Below are 19,645 nucleotides of genomic sequence, written 5' to 3' on the forward strand. Positions count from 1 at the left end.
AGCGCTGGGACAAGCCGTCGTGGCGAGCCGGGGCTGGGAGACAGGAGCTCCGGCGGTGTCGTCGTCGTCGGCTCGTCCGGCCTGGCGGGCGGGCTGCGCGTCTGAGGGCCGCGGGTCGGAACTGCCGCGCGCGGGGCGGCGGTTTCCGGAGGGAGCGCCTTCCGGGGGGCTCCGGCGCGCTTCCGCCTCCTCCCGCAGTGGCGGCTCGCTTCCTTCCCGGTAACGGACTCGGCGGAGGCGAGAGGCGCGATGCCGGCGGAGGCTTGAGGGCGAGGCGGCGGCGGCGGCGGGATGGATCCTGTCGGGCCCGGCGGGGCCGCCGGCGGGAAGCCGAGCCTGCAGGTGGTCTACCAGGCCGTGCAGGCGCTCTACCACGACCCGGACCCCAGCGGCAAGGAGCGCGCCAGCCTCTGGCTCGGGGAGCTGCAGCGCTCGGTGAGGGCGGCCGGGGCGGCCTCTGCGGCCTCGCTTGGCGGGGCGGGGGGGGGGAGCCCGGCCTGAGCTCCCTCCGGCCCGGGGAGGGGAGGGGAGCCGGGCGGGGGTCGCTTGGGGTGGGGGCTGCCGCCCGAGAGGATCTGGGGGTGGGAGGGGGGGTCGCCTGCTGCAGAGGGAGCCTGGAGGCCTCCCCTGCACGTTTGGGGAGGGTCTCTCTCTTCTGCCCTATGGAATGCGGAGGAGGAGGAGGAGGAGGAGGACGCCGATCCTCTCCAGGAGAAGCCCCCCCCTCTGAAAAGGGCGGGGGAAGGGAAGGTTGCAAGGGGACCCTCGAGGCCTTTTTCTCCTGCTCCCCCCCCCGACATTGAAGGAGGGGAGAAGCACGAGGGTCTCCCCTCCCCTTTTGAACGCAGAGGAGGAGGAGGAGGAGGAGGAAGCCTCGGGGATCCCTCTGCCACAGGCGGCCTCCACTGATCCTCTCAGGGGGAAGCCCCCCCATCCCAAAAGGAATCCCCCTCTGAAAGGGCAAGGGGGGTGTGGCGGGAGGGGGAAGGGAGGGTTGCAAAGAGACCCCTGAGGCCACCTCCTCTTCCTCGCCCTCTATATTTAAAGAGGGGAGGGAGGAGGAGGAGGAGGGTCTCCCCTCCTCTAGTGAAATGTGGAGGGGGCGGAGGAGGAGGAGGCCTTGAGGGTCCCTTTGCAGCAGGCGACCCCCCCTCCTTCCCCCCTCCTGATCCCCTTTCAGAGGGAGGCTCCTATTGGCCTGGGGGCCTCTCGCCAAGAGAATTGGGGTGGGTGGGATGGGGGTCTCCTCCGCCCCCTCTGCGTTTAAATAGGGGGGGAAACACGAAGTTCTCTCCTGCCCTAGTTAAATACGGAGGAGGAGGAGGAAGCCAGGGTCCCTGGGTATATACCACCCACCCCGGGAAGAAGCCCCTACTCCAAAAAGGAGCCCCTTCCTCAGAAAAAGGAGTCAGGATGGGGAATGGTGAGGGTCACCTCTTGCAAAGGGACCCTTGAGGCCTCCTCGTCCGCCACCCCCTCTTATTTAGGGGAGGAGAGACCCTCGTCCTTCTCCCCTCCCCTCCTTAATTGCTGCGGGGATTGAGGAGGTGGACTTGAGTCCCTTTGCAACAGGTGACCCCCTCCGTTCCCCATCCTACCCACCCCCACTGGATTCCCTCGGAGAGAAACCCTCACCCCCAAAGGAGGCCCACTCTGAAAGGCCCACCAGCTCGCCCCGCCCAGCCATTGTTCCCTCCCTCCCAGGTTTCACCATGGGGGGGGTGTCTCTCGCCTTTGCACCCTGAATCTTCCCAAGGGACCCCTCCCCAGCCCTTTGCAAGGATGCAGAAAGAGAGAGCTCAATCAAGGGGGGGGGGAAACCTTGCCCTGCTTGCAAACTGGGTCAACGTGCAGGCAGCTCCGCTCTGCAAAAAGCGGTTTGGAGATCCGTCCCCGATAACTTGGTTGGAATTGCGCAATGGACGGCCAGCCAGGTTTGGAAAGGGAAAGGGCTGGCGAAGAAGCCTGGCGAAGAAGGAATGCTCCTCCTGGAATATATTTATATATATATTCATATATTCATTCCTGGCAAGTCCGCAGTTGCATATCTCCCCCTGGTGTCACCACACAAATCAGGAAGTGCACTTCCCAACCAAGTTGCACCTAAGGAATCTGAATCAGATTCCTTAGGTTCAACTTGGTTGGGAAGTGCACTTCCTGATTTGTGTGGTGACACCAGGGGGAGATATGCAACTGCGGACTTGCCAGGACTGAACTTTTTGCTCTTGAGTTTCATTCTGAAACAGCTTTTGTGCTGCCGTAGTTTTGAGCAGGCTGGAGCTTCCCTATTGGGAGTTGGGCTGATCCTCTCCTGCTTTACTAAAGCTCTTGTGTCTCTGTTGTTTTGCTGGGTGACCCAAGATAATGAAAGAATCTACTATTTGCTTCCTCCCTGGAAGGTGTAAATTGTGGTCCAGCATCTTAGTTGCTGTCTTAACTTTGTGATCCTTTGACAGTTCGGACGTACTGAAACCATTGTTTCAAGAGGATATTTGTAGCTCAAGGTTGAACTCTGGGTGTTAGGGGCTCTCTGAGCTGGGTGGTTTTCTTGCGGTTTCATGACCCAACTAGGTCACATCATCAGAGCTGGAAAGGAGTGGAAAGGGGAAGGAAGGGAGGGAGGGAGGGAGGGAGGGAGGGACTGTGGGGTCCCTGGTGCTCTCTGAGCTGGGTGGTTTTCTTGCGGACATTTCATGACCCAACTAGGAAACATCATCAGGGCTAGAAGGGGAGGGGGGTTTGTGGTGGTGGAGGAGAAGGAGGACTCTGGTGTCCTCGCTGCTCTCCGAGCGTGTAGTTTTTCTTGCAGGCGTTCATTCCCCAACTAAGTAACATCATCAGAATTGTTTCTCATTGCTCGTAGCTCGAATTCAATATATACGATGCAATGGTATCTCCTGCCTCTAAGCCACATCCCTAGTGATCTTGTATATTTAGCTCTTTAGCAGGAGGACGGATAAAGTCAGTTTGCGTACGAATTATTTGTAGATATCTACTGTTGAAAATGGCCTGCTTTTACCGTATTTCTATTTTATTACCGTGGCAGATCTTCAGGAATCTATAAAAGCAATGTGTGGGTTTCAGGCAGCTTGCTTTTCTCGAAGTCTGTATTTCTGCGTGGCTTTTGAGCGTTCCTGGCATGCTTTTGGAAAAAACAAAAAGTTTCCTTTGTTCAGTTTGCCGTGCCTGGCTGAGGAATTCTGGGAGTTGAAGTCCACAAGTCATAAAGGGGCCAAGTTGAAAAGACCCCTGCTTTTAAGTCATCAGATGTTTTGCAACATTGGCCAAATTTCAACCCCACGGGAGTTGTCGGTCCCGGATTTGGGATGCCTCCTGTAACTTGGTCCATTTGAGAATTTTTGGCTCGGAAAGTTTTGTCTTGGGCTGCTAGAATTTCCTCCAATTAAACAGGACAGGAATCGGAGTTTAGTAGCATACAGATGTATGCACACATCCTTACCTATGTACATGCATATGGGGAAAGGGATTGAGTGACAGGCAGTTCTCGACTTATAACTCAGCCCCAAATTTTCTGTGTACTGAGACATTCCTTGAGTCTCACCCCCTTTTTACAACCGTTCTTGAAGCCACCGCTGCTAAGTGAATTGCTGCGCTTGTTAAATGAATAACACGGTCGTGAAGTGGATCTGGCCTCCCTCTTGACTTTGCTTGTCGGCAGGTCGCAAAAGGGGGTTCACGACACCCCCCCCGGACACTGTGACCGTCATAAATACGGGTCAGATGCCAAGCGTCTGAATTTTGATCCTGTGACACCCACCCCCCCCGGGGAGGCTGCAACGGTCGTAAGGGTGAAAAATGGTCACTTTTTTCCACGGATGCTAGAAATTCAGTCACTAAATGAACAGTTGTAAGTCAAGGTTCTGCCTGTATTTATTTACAAGTGCCTTCAAGCCACTTACAGGCCGTTGGTGACTACATGGAGAAGTCACCCTAGTTACCTTAGTAGTATCTTTAGTAGTAGTTTGCCTTCTTCCTAGGGCTAAGGCAGTGATGACGAACCTATGGCATGCGTGCCAGAGGGGGGCACTCAGAGCCCTCTCTGTGGGCATGCGCGCCTCACTCTTTGGCTAAGTTTTTGCAGGAAAAAGCCATTTCTCGACCCCTTCCTAGCCAAAACAAGCCTCCAGAGCGAGTGCGCTGTTTTCAGCCTTGAATTACATCAAATCTGACACCAGAAACAGACTAACAGATGACCTGAGTGCTGCATGTGTTGCTCTCAAGCTTACAAAGTATGAGCCAAGGTTAGGCAAATCATCAGCATGCATACAACAGCAAAAATCACATTAATTGTTCAAAAGCGTGCCAAATGCAAACTTTTACCTTTCAGTAGAAAGTTGTTTGTATCATTGAAAGCTTTTGTTACTGTTTTTTTCTTTTAAGACAAAACATGTTAAATGTATGAGTTGTTTTTTTTCTAAACTAAAACCTCAGTATTCAGATTAAGTTGCCATGTTGGCACTTGGCGATAAATAAGTGGGTTTTTTTTTGGGTTGCAGTTTGGGCCCTCGGTCTTTAAAAGGTTCACCACCACTGGGCTAAGGGATAGCGCCTGGCTCAAAGCCACCCAGCGAAGTTCCCCGCAGGATTGGAACTCAGGAGCCAGCTTGTAGTCTGGACTCTGGAGTCTTTAACTAGAGATATATTTATTTACCTACCACGGAGAGACTTCTGTTGCTCTGGACAGCCATTGTTAACGTATTTGTCCTTGGATATCACAAGAAAGAACTGGAGTTGCTGCTTGCCTGAGAATTGAATGTGAGCCACGCTCTCTGCCGAAAAAGGGAGATAAGAATTGTATGAAAAATGGCCCTTTCAAGCGCCTAACCCCGGGGCTGGCTTTGGGCGCCGTACGGAGTGCCCCTTTGGCGTGGAAACTCATTGTGATTTATGCCTCCAGGCCTGCCAAGATCTCATTTCTGAGAACAGGGAACAAAGCGGTTCAAGTTGGGGGGGTGGCACGGCCGCCAAAATTAAGCAGGCTCCGTATAGGCCGTAACTGGCCTCCTTAACGCCATCCCTCGCTTTCAGTTTGCAGAGAAGTCCTTGGTTGTCTCTCTCTCTCTCTCTCTCTCTCTCTCTCTCTCTCTCTCTCTCTCTCTCTCTCTCTCTAAGAGAAAGTTCCAAGGTGTATGTTAAAATTTTTGAAATAATAATTTTTGGGGGCAGTTGAGCTTTTCCAAAGTTCGTTCTCTCTCTCTCTCTCTCTCTCTCTCTCTCTCTCTCTCTCTCTCTCTCTCTCTCTCTCTCTCTCTGCATGCATAGTTGTGAACGAAAGGAAGATAATTGAGATTTGAAAACGCCAATCGTGTGGTTGTTTTAATTTTTAATTTTAATTTTTTTTTTAGGTTTTTCCTCTGTTCTGCCTGACATTTTTTGCATTGTTCCCTTTCGTAGCCCTTTGACTCCCTCCTTTCCTTCCCCTCCCCCTCCCTCGGTGAGACATTAGCCGGGCCTGATTCATTCGTAATTGCAAAAGAAATAAATAAATAAACCTCTGCTGGGGAAAAAAAGTAAGCAGGAGCTGCTCTTTGATCAGAGCAATTTATAAAAAAGGTGTAGATTTAAAAAAAAAATGGGGCGAGCAGTTTAGCTACACCATCCTGCCAGGCTTCATTTCCCTCCTTCCTCCGGGCGCTTTTGGCGCCCCGGCTGTGCAATTGGCTTTGCACCTTTGCCATAGGGCGATCTCAGCAGACAGGCGTAACTCAATGGCCCATGGTTCTGCACCAGGCAGGTGTGGAGGTGAAACTCTCCTCCTGCCCCCTCTTCTCTTCCTCCTCCCTCTCTTCCTCCTCCTCTTCCTCTCTCTTCCCCCTCCTCCTCCTCTCTCCTCTTGCTCCTCCCTCTCCTCTTCCTCTTCCCCTCCTCCCTCTCCTTCCATATTCCTTCTTCTCTCCTCTCTCCCTCTTCCCTTCTCTCATCCGTTTCCTCCCTTTCTTTCTACTTTTTCCTTCCTTTTTCCTTCTCTCCTTCCGTTTCCTCCCTTCCTTTTTTTCTTTTCTTTTTCTTTCTCTCATCCTTCCGTTTCCTTCCTCCCTCTCTCCTTTTTCCTTCTCTCCTTCCATTTCCTCTCTTCCTCTCTCTCCTTTTCCCTTCCTTTTCCTTCTCTCATCCTTCCATTTCCTCCCTCCCTTTCACTCTTCCTTATCCTTCCTTCCTCTCCTATTTCTTTTCTTCCTTTTTCCTTCCTTGACGCCGTCCTCCCTCCCTCCCTCCCTCCCTCCCTCCCACCTTCCCTCTATCTACCTCTATCTTTCTAGCTGTCCATCTCTATTTATCTATTTAACCAGCCTCTGCATTTATTCTCTCTCTCTCTCCCTCTCCCCCCCCTTTCTCTCTCTCTCTCTCTCTCTTTCTCTTTGTCTCTCACACACACAAGTTTTGTGTAAAAACTTGTGGGCACTGACCCAAACATATCGATCGCTCTGTGAGAAATATTAAGCCACGAGGCCGGAGAAGTGAGACACAGAAGGTCCTGGCTGTTTATTACTTTCTCATCCAGGGACACAAGAGACGCCATCCCATCTCAAAATTAAGCCTGATGGATTTAGTAAGCTTTTGCCAGAACGAAGGTCTGACTTAAGGTGTTGAATGGTGATTGCTTTCTCTGCTGCAGACGTTCGGCAAACCCATCGCAGACCACTTGGCCTCCGTCACCCTCCAGTCCTTTCGTCTCTCTTCAAACCATTGCCGAGTCCCGATGCCAACCTCGAAAAACGCAACTGGTGGTTAATAAAAAAAAAACAAACCCCTGTTAAGAAACCTAGAAGGGACACGGTGGCTCAGTGGGTTAGGACGCTGAGCTTGTCGATCAGAAGGTCGGCAGTTTGGCGGGTTGAATCCCGAGTGCCGCGTAGCAGAGTGAGCGCCTGTTACTCGTCCCAGCTTCTGCCAACCTAGCAGTTCGAAAGCACGTAAAAATGCAAGTAGAAAAATAGGGACCACTCCGGTGGGAAGGTAACAGCGTTCCGTGCACCTTTGGCGTCTAGTCATGCCGGCCACATGACCACGGAGACGTCCTCGGACAAGCGCCGGCTCTTCGGCTTTGAAACGGAGATGAGCACCGGCCCCTAGAGTCGGAAACGACTAGCACGCACGTGCGGGGGAACCTTTACCTTTACCTTTTAAGAAACCTGCCTGGATGGGCTTGGGAATCTCTTGAGAGACGGTGCTGTTCATCCTGTAAACCAGGACCTGGTGGAATGTCGGCTTGGAGGATCGGCTTTCCGGGGACCCGGTGCAAGAGCAGAATGGGAGAAATACAGCTTTAGGATATCGTCTGGAGTTCTCCGCCGTGTTTATGGCAGGGCTCCTCAAACCTAGCCACTTTTAAGACTTGTGGACTTCAACTCCCAGAATTCCCCAGCCAGCATTTATTATTCTGAGATAGACAGATAAGATAATGAGGGAGGGAGAGGTGGATGGATGGGTGGGTGGATGGATGGATGGATGGAACAACCTGCCTCCAGAAGCTCTGAATGCTCCCAACACTGGAGGTTTTTAAGAAGAGACTGGACAGCCATTTGTCTGAAATGACATAGGGCCTCCTGCCTGAGCCCGGGGTTGGACTAGAAGACCTCCAGGCTCCCTTCTGACTCTGTGGTTCTGTTAATTTTATCTCATGCCAGGGAACTGAGTTACACCACCCATCCCATCCCCCAAGTGTGGGAATAAATGTTTTCTTGGCCTGGCTCTCCCACGTTTGTTGGGGCAGGCAGGAGTTGGCAAGGCTCTGCCCTACGTCGGGAATCTGGCTCCTTCTCCTAAGCAAAATGGAAACCCTGTTTTGGCTTGCCTAGCCAGCCTCGGCTTTCAGGTGTCTGTCTGCACTCTTGACGTGGCCAGCTGGCGTGAGTTTGGGAAGCCCTCCAGCCCTCGCATCCCAGAAGCCGTGGCCAGCCTTGGCCAAGGCGAGGGATGCTGTGGCTTGAGCCACATCCGGAGGTCCATCCTCCACCTCCTCCTTGGTGCGAGGATGATGATGATCACGTCATCCATTCCGTCGTGGCCGACTCGTGGCGATTCTGTGGGCCGGCTCTGCCCATCTTGCATTGCCGGTAGTCCTCGGCTTAACAACAGTTCCGCTTAGCGTCCGTTCGAAGTTACAACGGAACCGGGGGGGGGAAAGTGACTTAGGACCACAAGAGCCCTGACGGCGCAGTGCTTAGAATGCAGCACTACAGGCTACTTTGGCTGACTGCCGGCTGCCGGCAGTTCAATCCTGACCAGCTCAAGGTTGACTCAGCCTTCCGTCCTTCCGAGGTCGGTAAAACGGGGACCCAGATTGTTGTGGGGCAAGAGGCTGACTCTGTAAACCTCTTAGAGAGGGCTGTCAAGCACTGTGAAGCGGTATATAAGTCGAAGGGCTATTGCTAAGTTGGAAGGGAGGAAAGGGAAAGGAAAGGAAAGGAAGAGACGGACAGCCATGATGCTGCAGTGGTTAGAATGCAGCATTGCAGGCTGACTCGCTGCTCACTGCCAGCAGTTCAATCCTGACCATTTTAAGGTCGACTCAGCCTTTTGTCCCTCCGAGGTCGGTAAAACGAGGACCCAGATGGTTGGGGGGGAGGGGCAAGAGGCTGACTCTGTAAACCACTTAGAGAGAGGGCTGTCAAGCACTGTGAAGCGGTATATAAGTCGAAGGGCTATTGCTAAGAAAAGGAAGGAAGGAAGGAAGGAAGGAAGGAAGGAGAAGAGAGGAGGGAGGGAGGAGAGAGAAGAGGAAAGGAGGGAGGAGGGAGGGGAGGAGGAAGGAAGGAAGCCGTGGTGGCCCATTGGTTAAAATGCAGCATTGCAGGCTGACTCACTGCCCACTGCCGGCAGTTCGATCCTGACCGGCTCAGGGTTGACTCAGCCTTCTCTCCTTCCGAGGTCAGTAAAAAAGAGGACCCAGATTGTTGGGGTGGGTGGGGGGGGGGCAACAAGTTGAGTCTGTAAACTGCTCAGAGAGGGCTGTAAAACACAGCGAAAGCAGTATATAAGTGCTTTTGCTAAGTCGGAAGGAAGGAAGTGAGGGAGGAAAGGAAAGGAAAGAGGAAGGGAGGGAGAACCGGAGAGCCGTGATGGTGCAGTGCTTAGACTGCAGTATTGCAGGCTAACTGCCCCACAACCTGGAGTTCGATCCTGACCGGCTCAAGGTCGACTCACTCTTCAATCCTTTCGAGGTCGGTGAAATGAGGACCCAGATTGTTGGGGGCAAAAGGCTGACTCTGTAAAACGCTTAGAGGGGGCTGTAAATTACTGTGAAGCAGGATATATTGGAAGGAAGGAAGGAAAAAGGAGCCCCTGGTGGCGCAGTGCTTAGAACGCAGTGTCGCAGGCTAATTCTGCCGACTGCCGGCAGTTCGATCCTGACCGGCTCAAGGTCGACTCAGCCTTCCATCCTTCCCAGCTCGGCAAAATGAGGACCCAGATTGTTGGGGGGGGGGACAAGCGGCTGACTCTTTAAACTGCTCAGAGAGGGCTGTCAAGCACTGTCGTTTTCCGCCCATAGACAAATAACCCGTAGGCATTAGACAGCGCTGTGAGAATTGGGTGTTCAGCAAAAGGGCGGGGAAAAAACGGTCTCCGTGCCTAGCTGTTTCGGCAGGCGATGCCCTATAGCGCCGTCCAGAGGGAAGGAGTTGAAATAACGTATCTCCAGGCCGCGCGGGGTCTATAGGTATTTTCTCAGCCCCTCCTCCTGATCCGTAGCAGTAGACAGGCCCTCAAGGGAAGGCAGGCCGGTTGCAGTTGTTGTTTTTTTTCCCTGAAGTCCTGACGATGGGTTGGGAGTCTCTGCTTGCCCTGTTTGGTTGCCGTACCAAACCAGACAATTAATCGGGGCGCAAAGGACAGACCCGACGATTCCCCAGTAGAACTCTGCGGTCTCACCAGCTCCTTGGGCAATCTGAGCTTTCTTGAGTTGACGCAGGAAGAACAGGCGTCTGTTCAACGATGCCATGGGAGATTCTCCACCCTCCGGGTCACGCTTCCCACAACAAGGTGCTTTCCCAAAAGGCAACTGGACGTTGCGTCTCCTGGAAGACGTTTATCGCTTGGCGCCCAAAGAGGCTTCCTCAGCTCTGACTGAAAGGGCGGAAGATGGGAGGGTTTATATCCGTTGCGGTCATCTGGTCATTAGTACTCTCTCTCTCTCTCTCTCTCTCTCTCTCTCTGAGAGTCTGCTTGGAGGTTTATCTGTGCCCTGGGGGTCCCTCTTTTGAAGACAGCAAGTCCACCACCTGGACACAGCAGAGGGGTCAGAGAGGCCATCTCTGATAAACCTGAGCAGCCCTCCCTGTGGGAGAAATACACCAGCCCCTACCTCCAGTTTACAACACAAAGTCCTTTCCGCGGTTCCAAGGCTCCACACCCACTTGCACTCGCTCAGGTGACCCTGAGGACCCAGATAAGCCTCCAAGCAGCCTTCACGATCCTCAGAAAGAGTACTAACGACCAGGTGACTGTAAATCCTTCCGTCTTTTTTTTCCCCCTCTCCCTCTTTCCTTCTCTCTTTTTCTTTCTTTTTTCTTTCTCCTCCTTTCTGTTTCTCTGCCACTAGGGCACTGCTGTAGGAATTTCGGGAGACCTGGAAGGCTTAGAATCATAGAGTTGGAAGGTCTTTTCCTAGTCCTACCCACACTTACTTTGTTGGGTGTCCTTCAGAAGAAGTTGAGAAAGTTGACTGTGGTTTCATCTCTTGGGTCCTGATGACATCTCTCACTCTCTCTCTTCCCCCCCCCCCATTTTTCCCTCCCCCCCCGAAAGGTTCACGCCTGGGAGATCTCGGACCAGTTGCTACAGATCCAGCAGGATGTGGAGTCTTGTTACTTTGCAGCCCAAACCATGAAGATGAAAATCCAGACCTCCTTCTATGAGCTCCCGACGGATTCACACGTCTCCCTCCGCGATTCCCTGCTTTCCCACATCCAGAACCTAAAAGACATGTCTCCCGTCATTGTCACCCAGGTGAGCATCCAGCCGTGCCCACAGGGCACAGACTGGTGGGCACGCCTTAGCTCTGGCCGGCAGCTTGGAGACCCACCAGCCCTTCTCCTGGGTATCTTTGTGGGCCTCAGTGAGTCCCTCTGAAATCCGGGGTGGACAGGCTGGTGTTGTCTGGTCCAGCAAGAATACGTGTATACTGTACAAGGATATCCGTATATGGTGGACCATCACTTCAGCATGAGCTGGCCGTGCGCGGCAGCGGCCAAGAAAGCTAGTACAATCCTTAGTGGTATAGGCGTAGAATCGAAAGCATGTGAAGTTAGTAGTACCGCTTTATAATGCCTTAGTAAGGCCACACCCAAAATCCTGCATCCAGTTTTGGTCCCCACGTTACAAAAAAAAAGATGTTGAGGCTTTGGGACAAAGCGCAGAGAAGAGCAACTAAGGTGATTAAAGGCCTGCAGACAAAAACACACGAAGGGACGGTTGCAGGAATTGGGTACAGCTAGTGTAGAGAAGGGAGGAGAGGGAAGAGAAGGGAAGGAGGGAGGGAGGAAGAGGAGAAGGAGGAAAAGGAAGGAAGGAAAAAGGAGCCCCTGGTGGCGCAGGGCTTACAACGCAGTGTCGCAGGCTAATTCTGCCGACTGCCAGGAGTTCGATCCTGACCGGCTCAAGGTCGACTCAGCCTTCCATCCTTCCGAGGTCGGTAAAACTGCTGGTGATGACCTATAAAGCCCTACATGGCTTGGGTCCGGGATATCTGAGGGAACACCTGCTGCCGGCATCAAGCTCCCTTCGTCCAGTGCGCTCCCACAGGGAGGGTCTTCTCAGGGTGCCACCGGTAAGAGATTGCCGGTGGGTAACACCCAGGGATAACTTTTGTATCTTTGTTTTTAATCACCCTGTAAACCGCCCTGAGTCCTTCGGGAAAGGGCGGTATGTAAATGTAATAAAATAAATAAAATAAATAAATAAAACGAGGACCCAGATTGTTGGGCGGGCAAAAGGGCGACTGTAAACCGCTCGGAGAGGGCTGTAAAGAACTGTGAAGCGGCATATAAGTATTAACTACGGTTGCTACTGCTGTCGGTTCTGTTCCGCTGGCTCCTCTGATCTCCTCCCTTCTCTCTCTCTCTCTCTCTCTCTCTCTCTCTCTCTCTCTCTCTCTCTCCCCCCACCCCCTACCCAGCTTGCGTTAGCCATAGCCGACCTCGCCTTGCAGATGGCTTCTTGGAAAGGCTGCGTGCACACCCTGGTGGAAAAGTAAGTCGCCCATTTTGTGGATCTTGTCTGAAAACAGCCTGATTAAAACCCCCACCCCCCACCCCCCGACTGTGCCCGGGTCTCCCAGGAGCGATTGGAGGAGCAAAGGGGAGTTTGCTGGCTGTCCAGAAGGAGCAAATAGCTTCTTGAGAGGGGTGGAAGAACACCAGTGGAGGAAGCGTTGACGTTTAGAGGCAATAGCAGCCTCCTTTGCTTCGCTCCCGTTTGCCCACATTTCGCTTGGCTTTCCTCAACGTACGGCTGCGATAGAATTACACTCGTTTGTTGCAAGGGTAACCCCTTTTTTTTTCAGGAGGCCACTGGACTTTCTTGTTTTTTTCCCTTGGAAGACGTTTCGCTTCTCGCCCAAGAACCTTCTTCTTCTTCTTCAGCTCTGACCGGGTGGTGGGGAAGGATTTATACTCCTTGCAGACCGCTGGTCGTTTGCATGCTTTCAGAGGGTCGTTGAGGCCACTTGGAGGTTTGTCTGTGTCCTCAGGGTCGCCCGAGTGGCGCAAATGGGTGCGGAGCCGCCTTGGAGCCGCTGAAAGGACCATTTCGTCGCCTGGAGATAATGTCTTGTTCCTTCCCCCTCTGTTGAGAGAGGGCTGTTCAATCCAGACCCGTTTGCGCCACTCGGGTGACCTTGAGGGCACGGTCAAAGCTCCAAGTGGCCTCCATGACTCCCTCAAAGGATGCAAACGACCAGCCGTCTGGAAGGAGTATAAATCCTCTCCTTCCCCCACCGTCCGGTCCGAAGCCGAAAAAGCCTTTCGGTTGAGAAGCGAAACGTCTTCAAAGGAGAACAAGGAAGTCCATTCGCCTCCTGAAAAAGGCACCTTTGGCTCAAGCTGGTTGTGTGCCCGCTGCCTCCCCGTGACCTTTCCGTATCGTCCCTCCTCTTCGGGGGACCCCAGGTACAATAACGACGTGATGTCCCTGCCTTTCCTGCTGGAGATCCTGACGGTGCTCCCCGAGGAAGTCCACAGCCGGTCCCTGCGCATCGGTGCCAACCGCCGCACCGAGATCATTGAAGACCTGGCCTTCTACTCCAGCACGGTGGTTTCCCTCCTGGTGAGTTTGGGTTCGAAGCGGTCGCCGCGGCTCACCAGAAGCTCCTCGTAGAAGGACGGGGAAGATTTGAACCCGGGTTCCTTGTCGGCCGTAAACTCAAGAGGGTGGCTTGGCGCAACTTAACCGCGCTGATTTGAGCTTAAATTGGGATTGTACTGGGTCCATTTCTTTGGGTAGGTGAGTCTTGGCTCCTAGATATTTCAGAGTCACTTTCGACTCTGGGTCCTTCAGGGACAGGTGTGATGTTTTCTTGGCAACAGTACAAAAATAGCTTATTCTTGCCTCTTTTTTTGCGGGATGTTTTCCCCTCTTCTCAGTCTAGCCTACAAGCCTGGGATTTCCTTGTGGTCTCCCGTCCAAGGAGAGTAAATAGGTTGCACGCTACCGAGAGAAGAGAATAATTGTAGCTGAGGGTTGAACTGTGGGGTCCTTGGTGCTCTCTGAGCTTTGGTGGTTTTCTTGCAGACGTTTCATGACCCAACTAGGGAACATCCTCAGTGCTAGAAGGGAATTTAATTTGTGAAGAGGAGAGGAGGAGGAGGAAAGAAGCAGAGGAGGAGGAAAGGGGAAGGGAAGGAGGCAGAAAAGGAGGGGAGGAGAAGAACTGTGGGATCCTTGATGCTCTCTGAGCTGGGTGGTTTTCTTGCAAACGTTTCATGACCCAACTAGGGAACATCATCTAGAGATGGTAGAAGGTATGCAGAGAGGAGGAGGGGGGGAGGAGGAAGAGGAGTAGAAGGAGGAGAGGAAGAGGAGGAGGAGGAGGAGGAAGAAGAAGAAGAAGAAGAAAAGGACAGTAGGATCCTTGGTGCTCTCTGAGTTTGGTGGTTTTCTTGCAGACGTTTTATGACCCAACTAGGGAACATCATCTAGAGATGGTAGAAGGTCTGCAGAGAGGAGGAGGGGAGGAGGAAGAGGAGAAGAGGAAGAAGAATGAGGAGAACTGAGGGGTCCTTGGTGCTCTCTGAGCTGGGTGGCTTTTTTGCAGAAATTTCATGAGCCAACTAGGTAACATCATCTAGAGATGGTAGAAGGTCTGCAGAGAGAAGAAGGTGGAGGAGAGAAGGAATACAGGGTCCCTGGTGCTCTCTGAGCTTGGTAGTTCTCTTGCAGACGTTTCATGACCCAAGTAGGTCACATCATCAGAGCTAGAAGGGAGAGGGATTTGTGGAGCGGAAGAGAAATAAAAGCGGAGGAGGACTATGTGGTCCTTGGTGGCCTCTGAGCTTGGGGCTTTCTTTCAGACGTCTCACGACCCAACTAGGCCTTCTCGCCCAAGCCTTCAAGGTGGAGAAACCCTGTCTTGGAAGGTGGGCAGGCCCCTGCGCCTTGCATCTTGTAGTTGATCCTTCAGCTTTCTTGTTCTCTCCCGCAGGTGACTTGCGTGGAGAAGGCCGGGAACGATGAGAAGATGCTCATCAAGATCTTCCGGTGCCTCGGCAGCTGGTTCAACCTGGGCGTCCTGGACAGCACCTTCATGGCCAACAGCAAGTTGCTCTCCCTGCTTTTTGAAGTTCTGGTGCGTGTCCTGGAGTCCCCCCGTCCCAAGACTTGGAGGGGCAGCTGGGCGCCCACTGCCCAGACGGGAGACACCAGGCAGGTGTCTGAACTTGTGAGGGGGGGGGGCGAGAGCAGAAATGTTGTAGGACCAGAACAGGTGGACAGGTCAGCAGACAGTTAGGAGGAAGATCAAAGGACTCTGTCTTAACACAAGCCCGATACGTTAGAAACAGTTGGAACGATTAACCAGTGGAACCACCTGCCTCCAGAAGTTGTGAATAGTCCAACACTGGAAGTTTTTAAATGGTGTAGGGTTTCCTGCCTGAGCAGAGGGGTTGGATTAGATGACCTCCAAGGTCCCTCCCAACTCTGTTATTCTATTCTATTCTATTCTATTCTATTCTATTCTATTCTATTCTATTCTATTCTATTCTATTCTATTCTATTCTATTTTTCTTTTCTTCATTATTCTATTTTATTCTCTTTTCTTCATTATTCTATTCTTATTCTACATTCTGTACTATATTTTGGTCTGTTCTAGTCATCATTCTATTATTCTATTCCTTCATTATTCTATTCTATTCTATTCTATTCTATTCTATTCTATTCTATTCTATTCTTCATTATTCTATTCTATTCTATTCTATTCTATTCTATTCTATTCTATTCTATTCTTCTCTTTTCTTCATTATTCTATTTTATTCTCTTTTCTTCATTATTCTATTCTATTCTACATTCTATTCTATATTTTGGTCTGTTCTGTTCATCATTCTATTACTCTATTCTTCATTATTCTATTCTTTTCTATTCCTTCATTATTCTAGTCTATTCTGTTCTATGTTCTCTTCTATGTTCTGTTCTATGTTCTGTTCTGTTTTATTCTATTCTACTGTTCTGTTCTCCTTCCTTCTTTTCTCCATCCTTCCTTTTTCTATTCTATGCCTATTCCCTACCCTACCCTACTCTTCTATATAGGATTAGTCCTTGAATTATGACTGCAGGTGGTCCTTGACTCACCACCACCACTCAGCCCAAAACATCTGTTGCTAAGTGAGGCAGATGTTAAATGAATTCTACCCCGTTTTGCTACCTTTCTTGCCACAGTTCTTAAGTGAATCGCTGCAGTTGTTCAGTTAGGAACAGGGTGGCTAAGCGAATCCAGCTTCCGCTCCCCCCGCCTTGACTTTGCCTGTCAGAAGGTCGCCAGAGGGGATCCCGTGACCCCGGGGACACGGAAACGGTCATAAGTACATGCCAGTCGCCAAGCGTGTGAATGTCAATCCCGGGGCGGATGCTGCAACGGTCGTAAATTGTGAAACGTAGTCATAAGTCACTCTTTTTTCAGTGCCGTTGTAACTTTGAACGGCCGCTAAACGAAGAGTCGTAAACTGAGGACTGCCTTTATTGAAAATTGCGACGGACCTACTTTGGGGCTAGTTACAACCCGAATTCAAAATCTGAAGGATTCTCCATGGGGTGACGTGGCCAATCTTTGCCGTGTCCTGCCCGCCAGCTGACTTTCTGGCAAAAGCTCCCTGCGTTGCTTAACGACCGACACAACAGTGCCCGTAAATTCGCATCGGTCTCTCTTTGCTGTGGTCGCGACTTAACAACCCTGATGGGAATACTCCATTACGGCCTGAAGCCGAGGACTGCCCGCAAACAGATTTATTTTTCAAGTTTTTGCGACGACATCCCTTTCCCCCCCCCCTTGCAATTACTTGCTGGACATCTAGCCTGCTTGGTTATGGAAAATACGGGGCGGTCCTCTACTTACGACCGTTTGAAATTATGACAGATCTACAACAACGTCTCCCCTATGTCAAGAGACGGTTAGATAGAAGATCCGAGGGCTCCCATTTTAGCACAATCCCGACAAATGGGGCTTAAGTACACAAAGTTCCCAACTTACGACGGACCGACCTTGGTGCTAGTTATGACCTGGATTCAGAGTTCCCATGCTTCCCTCCCTGTGTTAGATACAGGTCTGTAATCATCCCTCTCCATCCAGTGTGGTAGGAAAGTGTGAATAAGCACAGCCGGTCAGGTAATCTTGGGGGAATGGGAAAGGAGGCTGAACGTTAGCTGAGATCCTTGCGGGAAGATTAAGCAAGATCTCTGGGTGGCCTCTTTTCCAGCAACAGGACAAGACGTCGTCCAACTTGCACGAAGCCGCCTCGGACTGCGTCTGTTCCGCCCTCTACGCCATCGAGAACGTGGAGATCCACCTCCCCCTCGCCCTGCAGCTCTTCCAGGGCGTCCTGACCCTGGAGACGGCCTACCACATGGCCGTAGCCCGCGAGGATCTGGACAAGTGAGTACCCGGAGCATCCTTCACCTGGGCCCTGTTGCTGGGAAGTGTTTGACAGCCAGACGTCCAGCCGGGTGGCACTCGAACACGTGTGGCTGTCTCGAAATTCCAATCTCAGTTGTTCAAGGGAAATGAAGCTGGTTCTGGGTTCAAGGAGATGTTCCCAAGAGGCACTGGGTTAGAAACCGGGAGGCGCTGAGTTCTACTCCTGCCTTAGGCATGAAAGCCGGTTGGTGACTTTGGGGCAATCACCAGGAGACTGTACGTTCTAGTCTCATCTTAGGCATGAAAGCTGGCTGGGTGACTTTGGATCAACCACCAGGAGAGGGCGAGTTCTAGTTCTGCCGTAGGCATGAAAACTAGCTTGGTGACTTTGGGCCAGTCAGCAGGAGACAGTGAGTTCTAGTCCCGCCTTAGGCATGAAAGCTGACTGGGTGACTTTGGGCCAATCCACCAGGAGACGGTGAGTTCTAGTCCCACCTTAGGCATGAAGGCTGACTGGGTGACTCTGGGCCAATTACCAGGAGACAGTGAGTTCTAGTCCCGCCTCAGGCATGAAAGCCAGCTGGGGGACTTTGGGCCAATCACCAGGACACGGGGAGTTCTAGTCCCGCCTTAGGCATGAAAGCCGGTTGGTGACTTTGGGCCAATCACCAGGAGACGGTGAGTTCTAGTCCCGCCTTAGGCATGAACACTGGCTAGGTGACATTGAGCCAATCATCAATTGCCAAGCGAGAGAGCTATTCAGTGACTTTTGGCCCGTTTTACGACCTTCCTTGCCCCCGTTGTTAAGTGAATCCCTTGCAGTTGTTAAGCCATCCACACGGTTGCTAAGCGAATCCTGGCTTCCCCATTGACTTTGCTTGTCAGGGAGTTGCAAAAGGGGATCATGCGACCCTGGGATTCTGCGACCGTCGTAAATGTGAGTTGGCTTCCAAGCGTCTGAATTTTGGTCAGGTGACCGTGGGGGACGCTGCGACGGTTGTAAATGGAGAAATGGTCGTAAGTCCCTTTTTCCCCCCAGCAGTTCACTAAATGAACTGTCTTAAGTGAAACACCTGTAGTGGATCTTCTGGATCCGGGGCAGAGATCTCCCTCAGCCGAGTCCCTGGGAATAGAGCGGAAATCAGGAGAAAGCATTAAATGCAGGTAGCCCTCAACTTATGACCACAGTTCAGCCCAAAATTTCCGCTGCTAAGCGAGACGTTTGTTAAGTGATCTTTGCCCCTTGCTTGCCTCCATTGTTAAGCGAGTCACTGCAGCGGATCAGTTAGCAACCCGGTTGTTAAGTGAATCCGGCTTCCCCCTTGACTTTTTTGCTTGTCAGAAGGTCGCCAAAGGGGACCGATCACCTGACCCCGGGACACTGCGACCGTCATAAACAGGAGTCAGTTGCCCAGTGTCTGAATTGTGATCACGTGACCCTGGCGAGTGCTGTGAATAACGGTCCTGAATCCATTTTTTCAGGGCCGTCATAACTTTGAGGGACCCCTAAATGAACCGTTGTAAGCCAAGGACTACCTGTGCAGATAGTCCTCCACTTAAAACCATTTGTTTAGACAGCGCTCGGAGTTACGACAGCACTGAAGAAAGGGGGTCAGGGCTGGTTCTCACACTTCCTAATTCTCACAGCGTCTGGCGGTCACGTGATCAAAATTGGGACGTCCAGCGTGTGTTTACAATGCTTGCGGCATCTCGGGATCACGTGATTGTCACGGGCGACCTGCTCACCTCGCTTCAGACAAGCAAAGTAGGTGGAGAAGCCGGATCCCCTTAACGACCGCGTGATTCGCTTAACGATTGCACGATTCGCTTAATGGCTGCGGCGACATGCTTAACAACCGTGGCAACAAAATTAAATTAAAAAGGGTTATGAAAACAGGGCAGGGCTCACTTCACTTCCTGGCCTTGCTGGTGGAAATTCTGGCCCCACTGATCGTCATAAGTCGAGGAGCACTTGTGCATATGTCAGAAACTGCCTTGCCTTGATTTTGTGCCTACTGAGATTGTCTGGCCGACTCACCACTGCCTGGTGTTTTATTTTTATTTATTTATTTTCCCCCTAGGGTCCTCAACTACTGTCGGATCTTCACCGAACTCTGTGAGACCTTTCTGGACAAAATCGTTTGCACCCCGGGCCAAGGCTTGGGGGACCTGCGGACTATAGAGCTGCTCTTGATCTGTGCGGGACACCCCCAGTACGAGGTAAGAAGCCCCAGCCTCTGCCTTCCATTTCCTTGGTCAACGTCTGCAGAGATTCCCCGTCCTCCAGGTCACGGTTATCGCAAAAAGTGTTTTTTTTTTCAGGAGGCAACTGGACTGTGTTGTTTACCTTCAAAGACGTTTTGCTTCTCAATCGAGAAGCTTCTTCGGCTCCGACTGGATGGCGGGGAACGGGAGGATTTATACTCCTTGCAGAGAGCTGGTCCTTTGCCTCCTTTGAGCGGGTCGTTGAAGCCACTTGGAGGTTTGCCTGTGTCCTCAGGGTCACCCGAGTGGCGCAAATGGGTGTCCCAGCCCTTTCAGCAGTTCCAAGAAGGCTCCACC

At 51.9% G+C, this 19,645-nt stretch overlaps 1 protein-coding gene across 4 annotated transcripts in view; it reads left to right on the forward strand.

Annotated features, from left to right (window-relative positions):
* The first annotated feature begins 15 nt into the window (after positions 1-15).
* TNPO3 (transportin 3) overlaps positions 16-19,645 on the forward strand; it is a 40,050-nt gene continuing 20,420 nt past the window's right edge. The window contains exons 1-7 of one of the 4 annotated variants that reach the window (XR_014026962.1): positions 16-435; positions 10,771-10,971; positions 12,140-12,213; positions 13,131-13,287; positions 14,663-14,806; positions 16,926-17,101; positions 19,165-19,303. Coding sequence is in view for 3 of the 4 variants with exons in the window: in XM_081331456.1 (XP_081187582.1) it covers positions 292-435; positions 10,771-10,971; positions 12,140-12,213; positions 13,131-13,287; positions 14,663-14,806; positions 16,926-17,101; positions 19,165-19,303 (1,035 nt within the window). In the remaining variant the exon portion in view is untranslated. Of the gene's footprint in view, positions 436-9,014; positions 10,006-10,770; positions 10,972-12,139; positions 12,214-13,130; positions 13,288-14,662; positions 14,807-16,925; positions 17,102-19,164; positions 19,304-19,645 lie in introns of those variants that run through there. The other 3 variants (XM_081331456.1, XM_081331455.1, XM_081331457.1) reach the window with 3 other exon arrangements.

Source organism: Vipera berus (assembly GCF_964194415.1).
Source record: "Vipera berus genome assembly, chromosome: 6".
Taxonomy (NCBI): Eukaryota; Metazoa; Chordata; class Lepidosauria; order Squamata; family Viperidae; genus Vipera; species Vipera berus.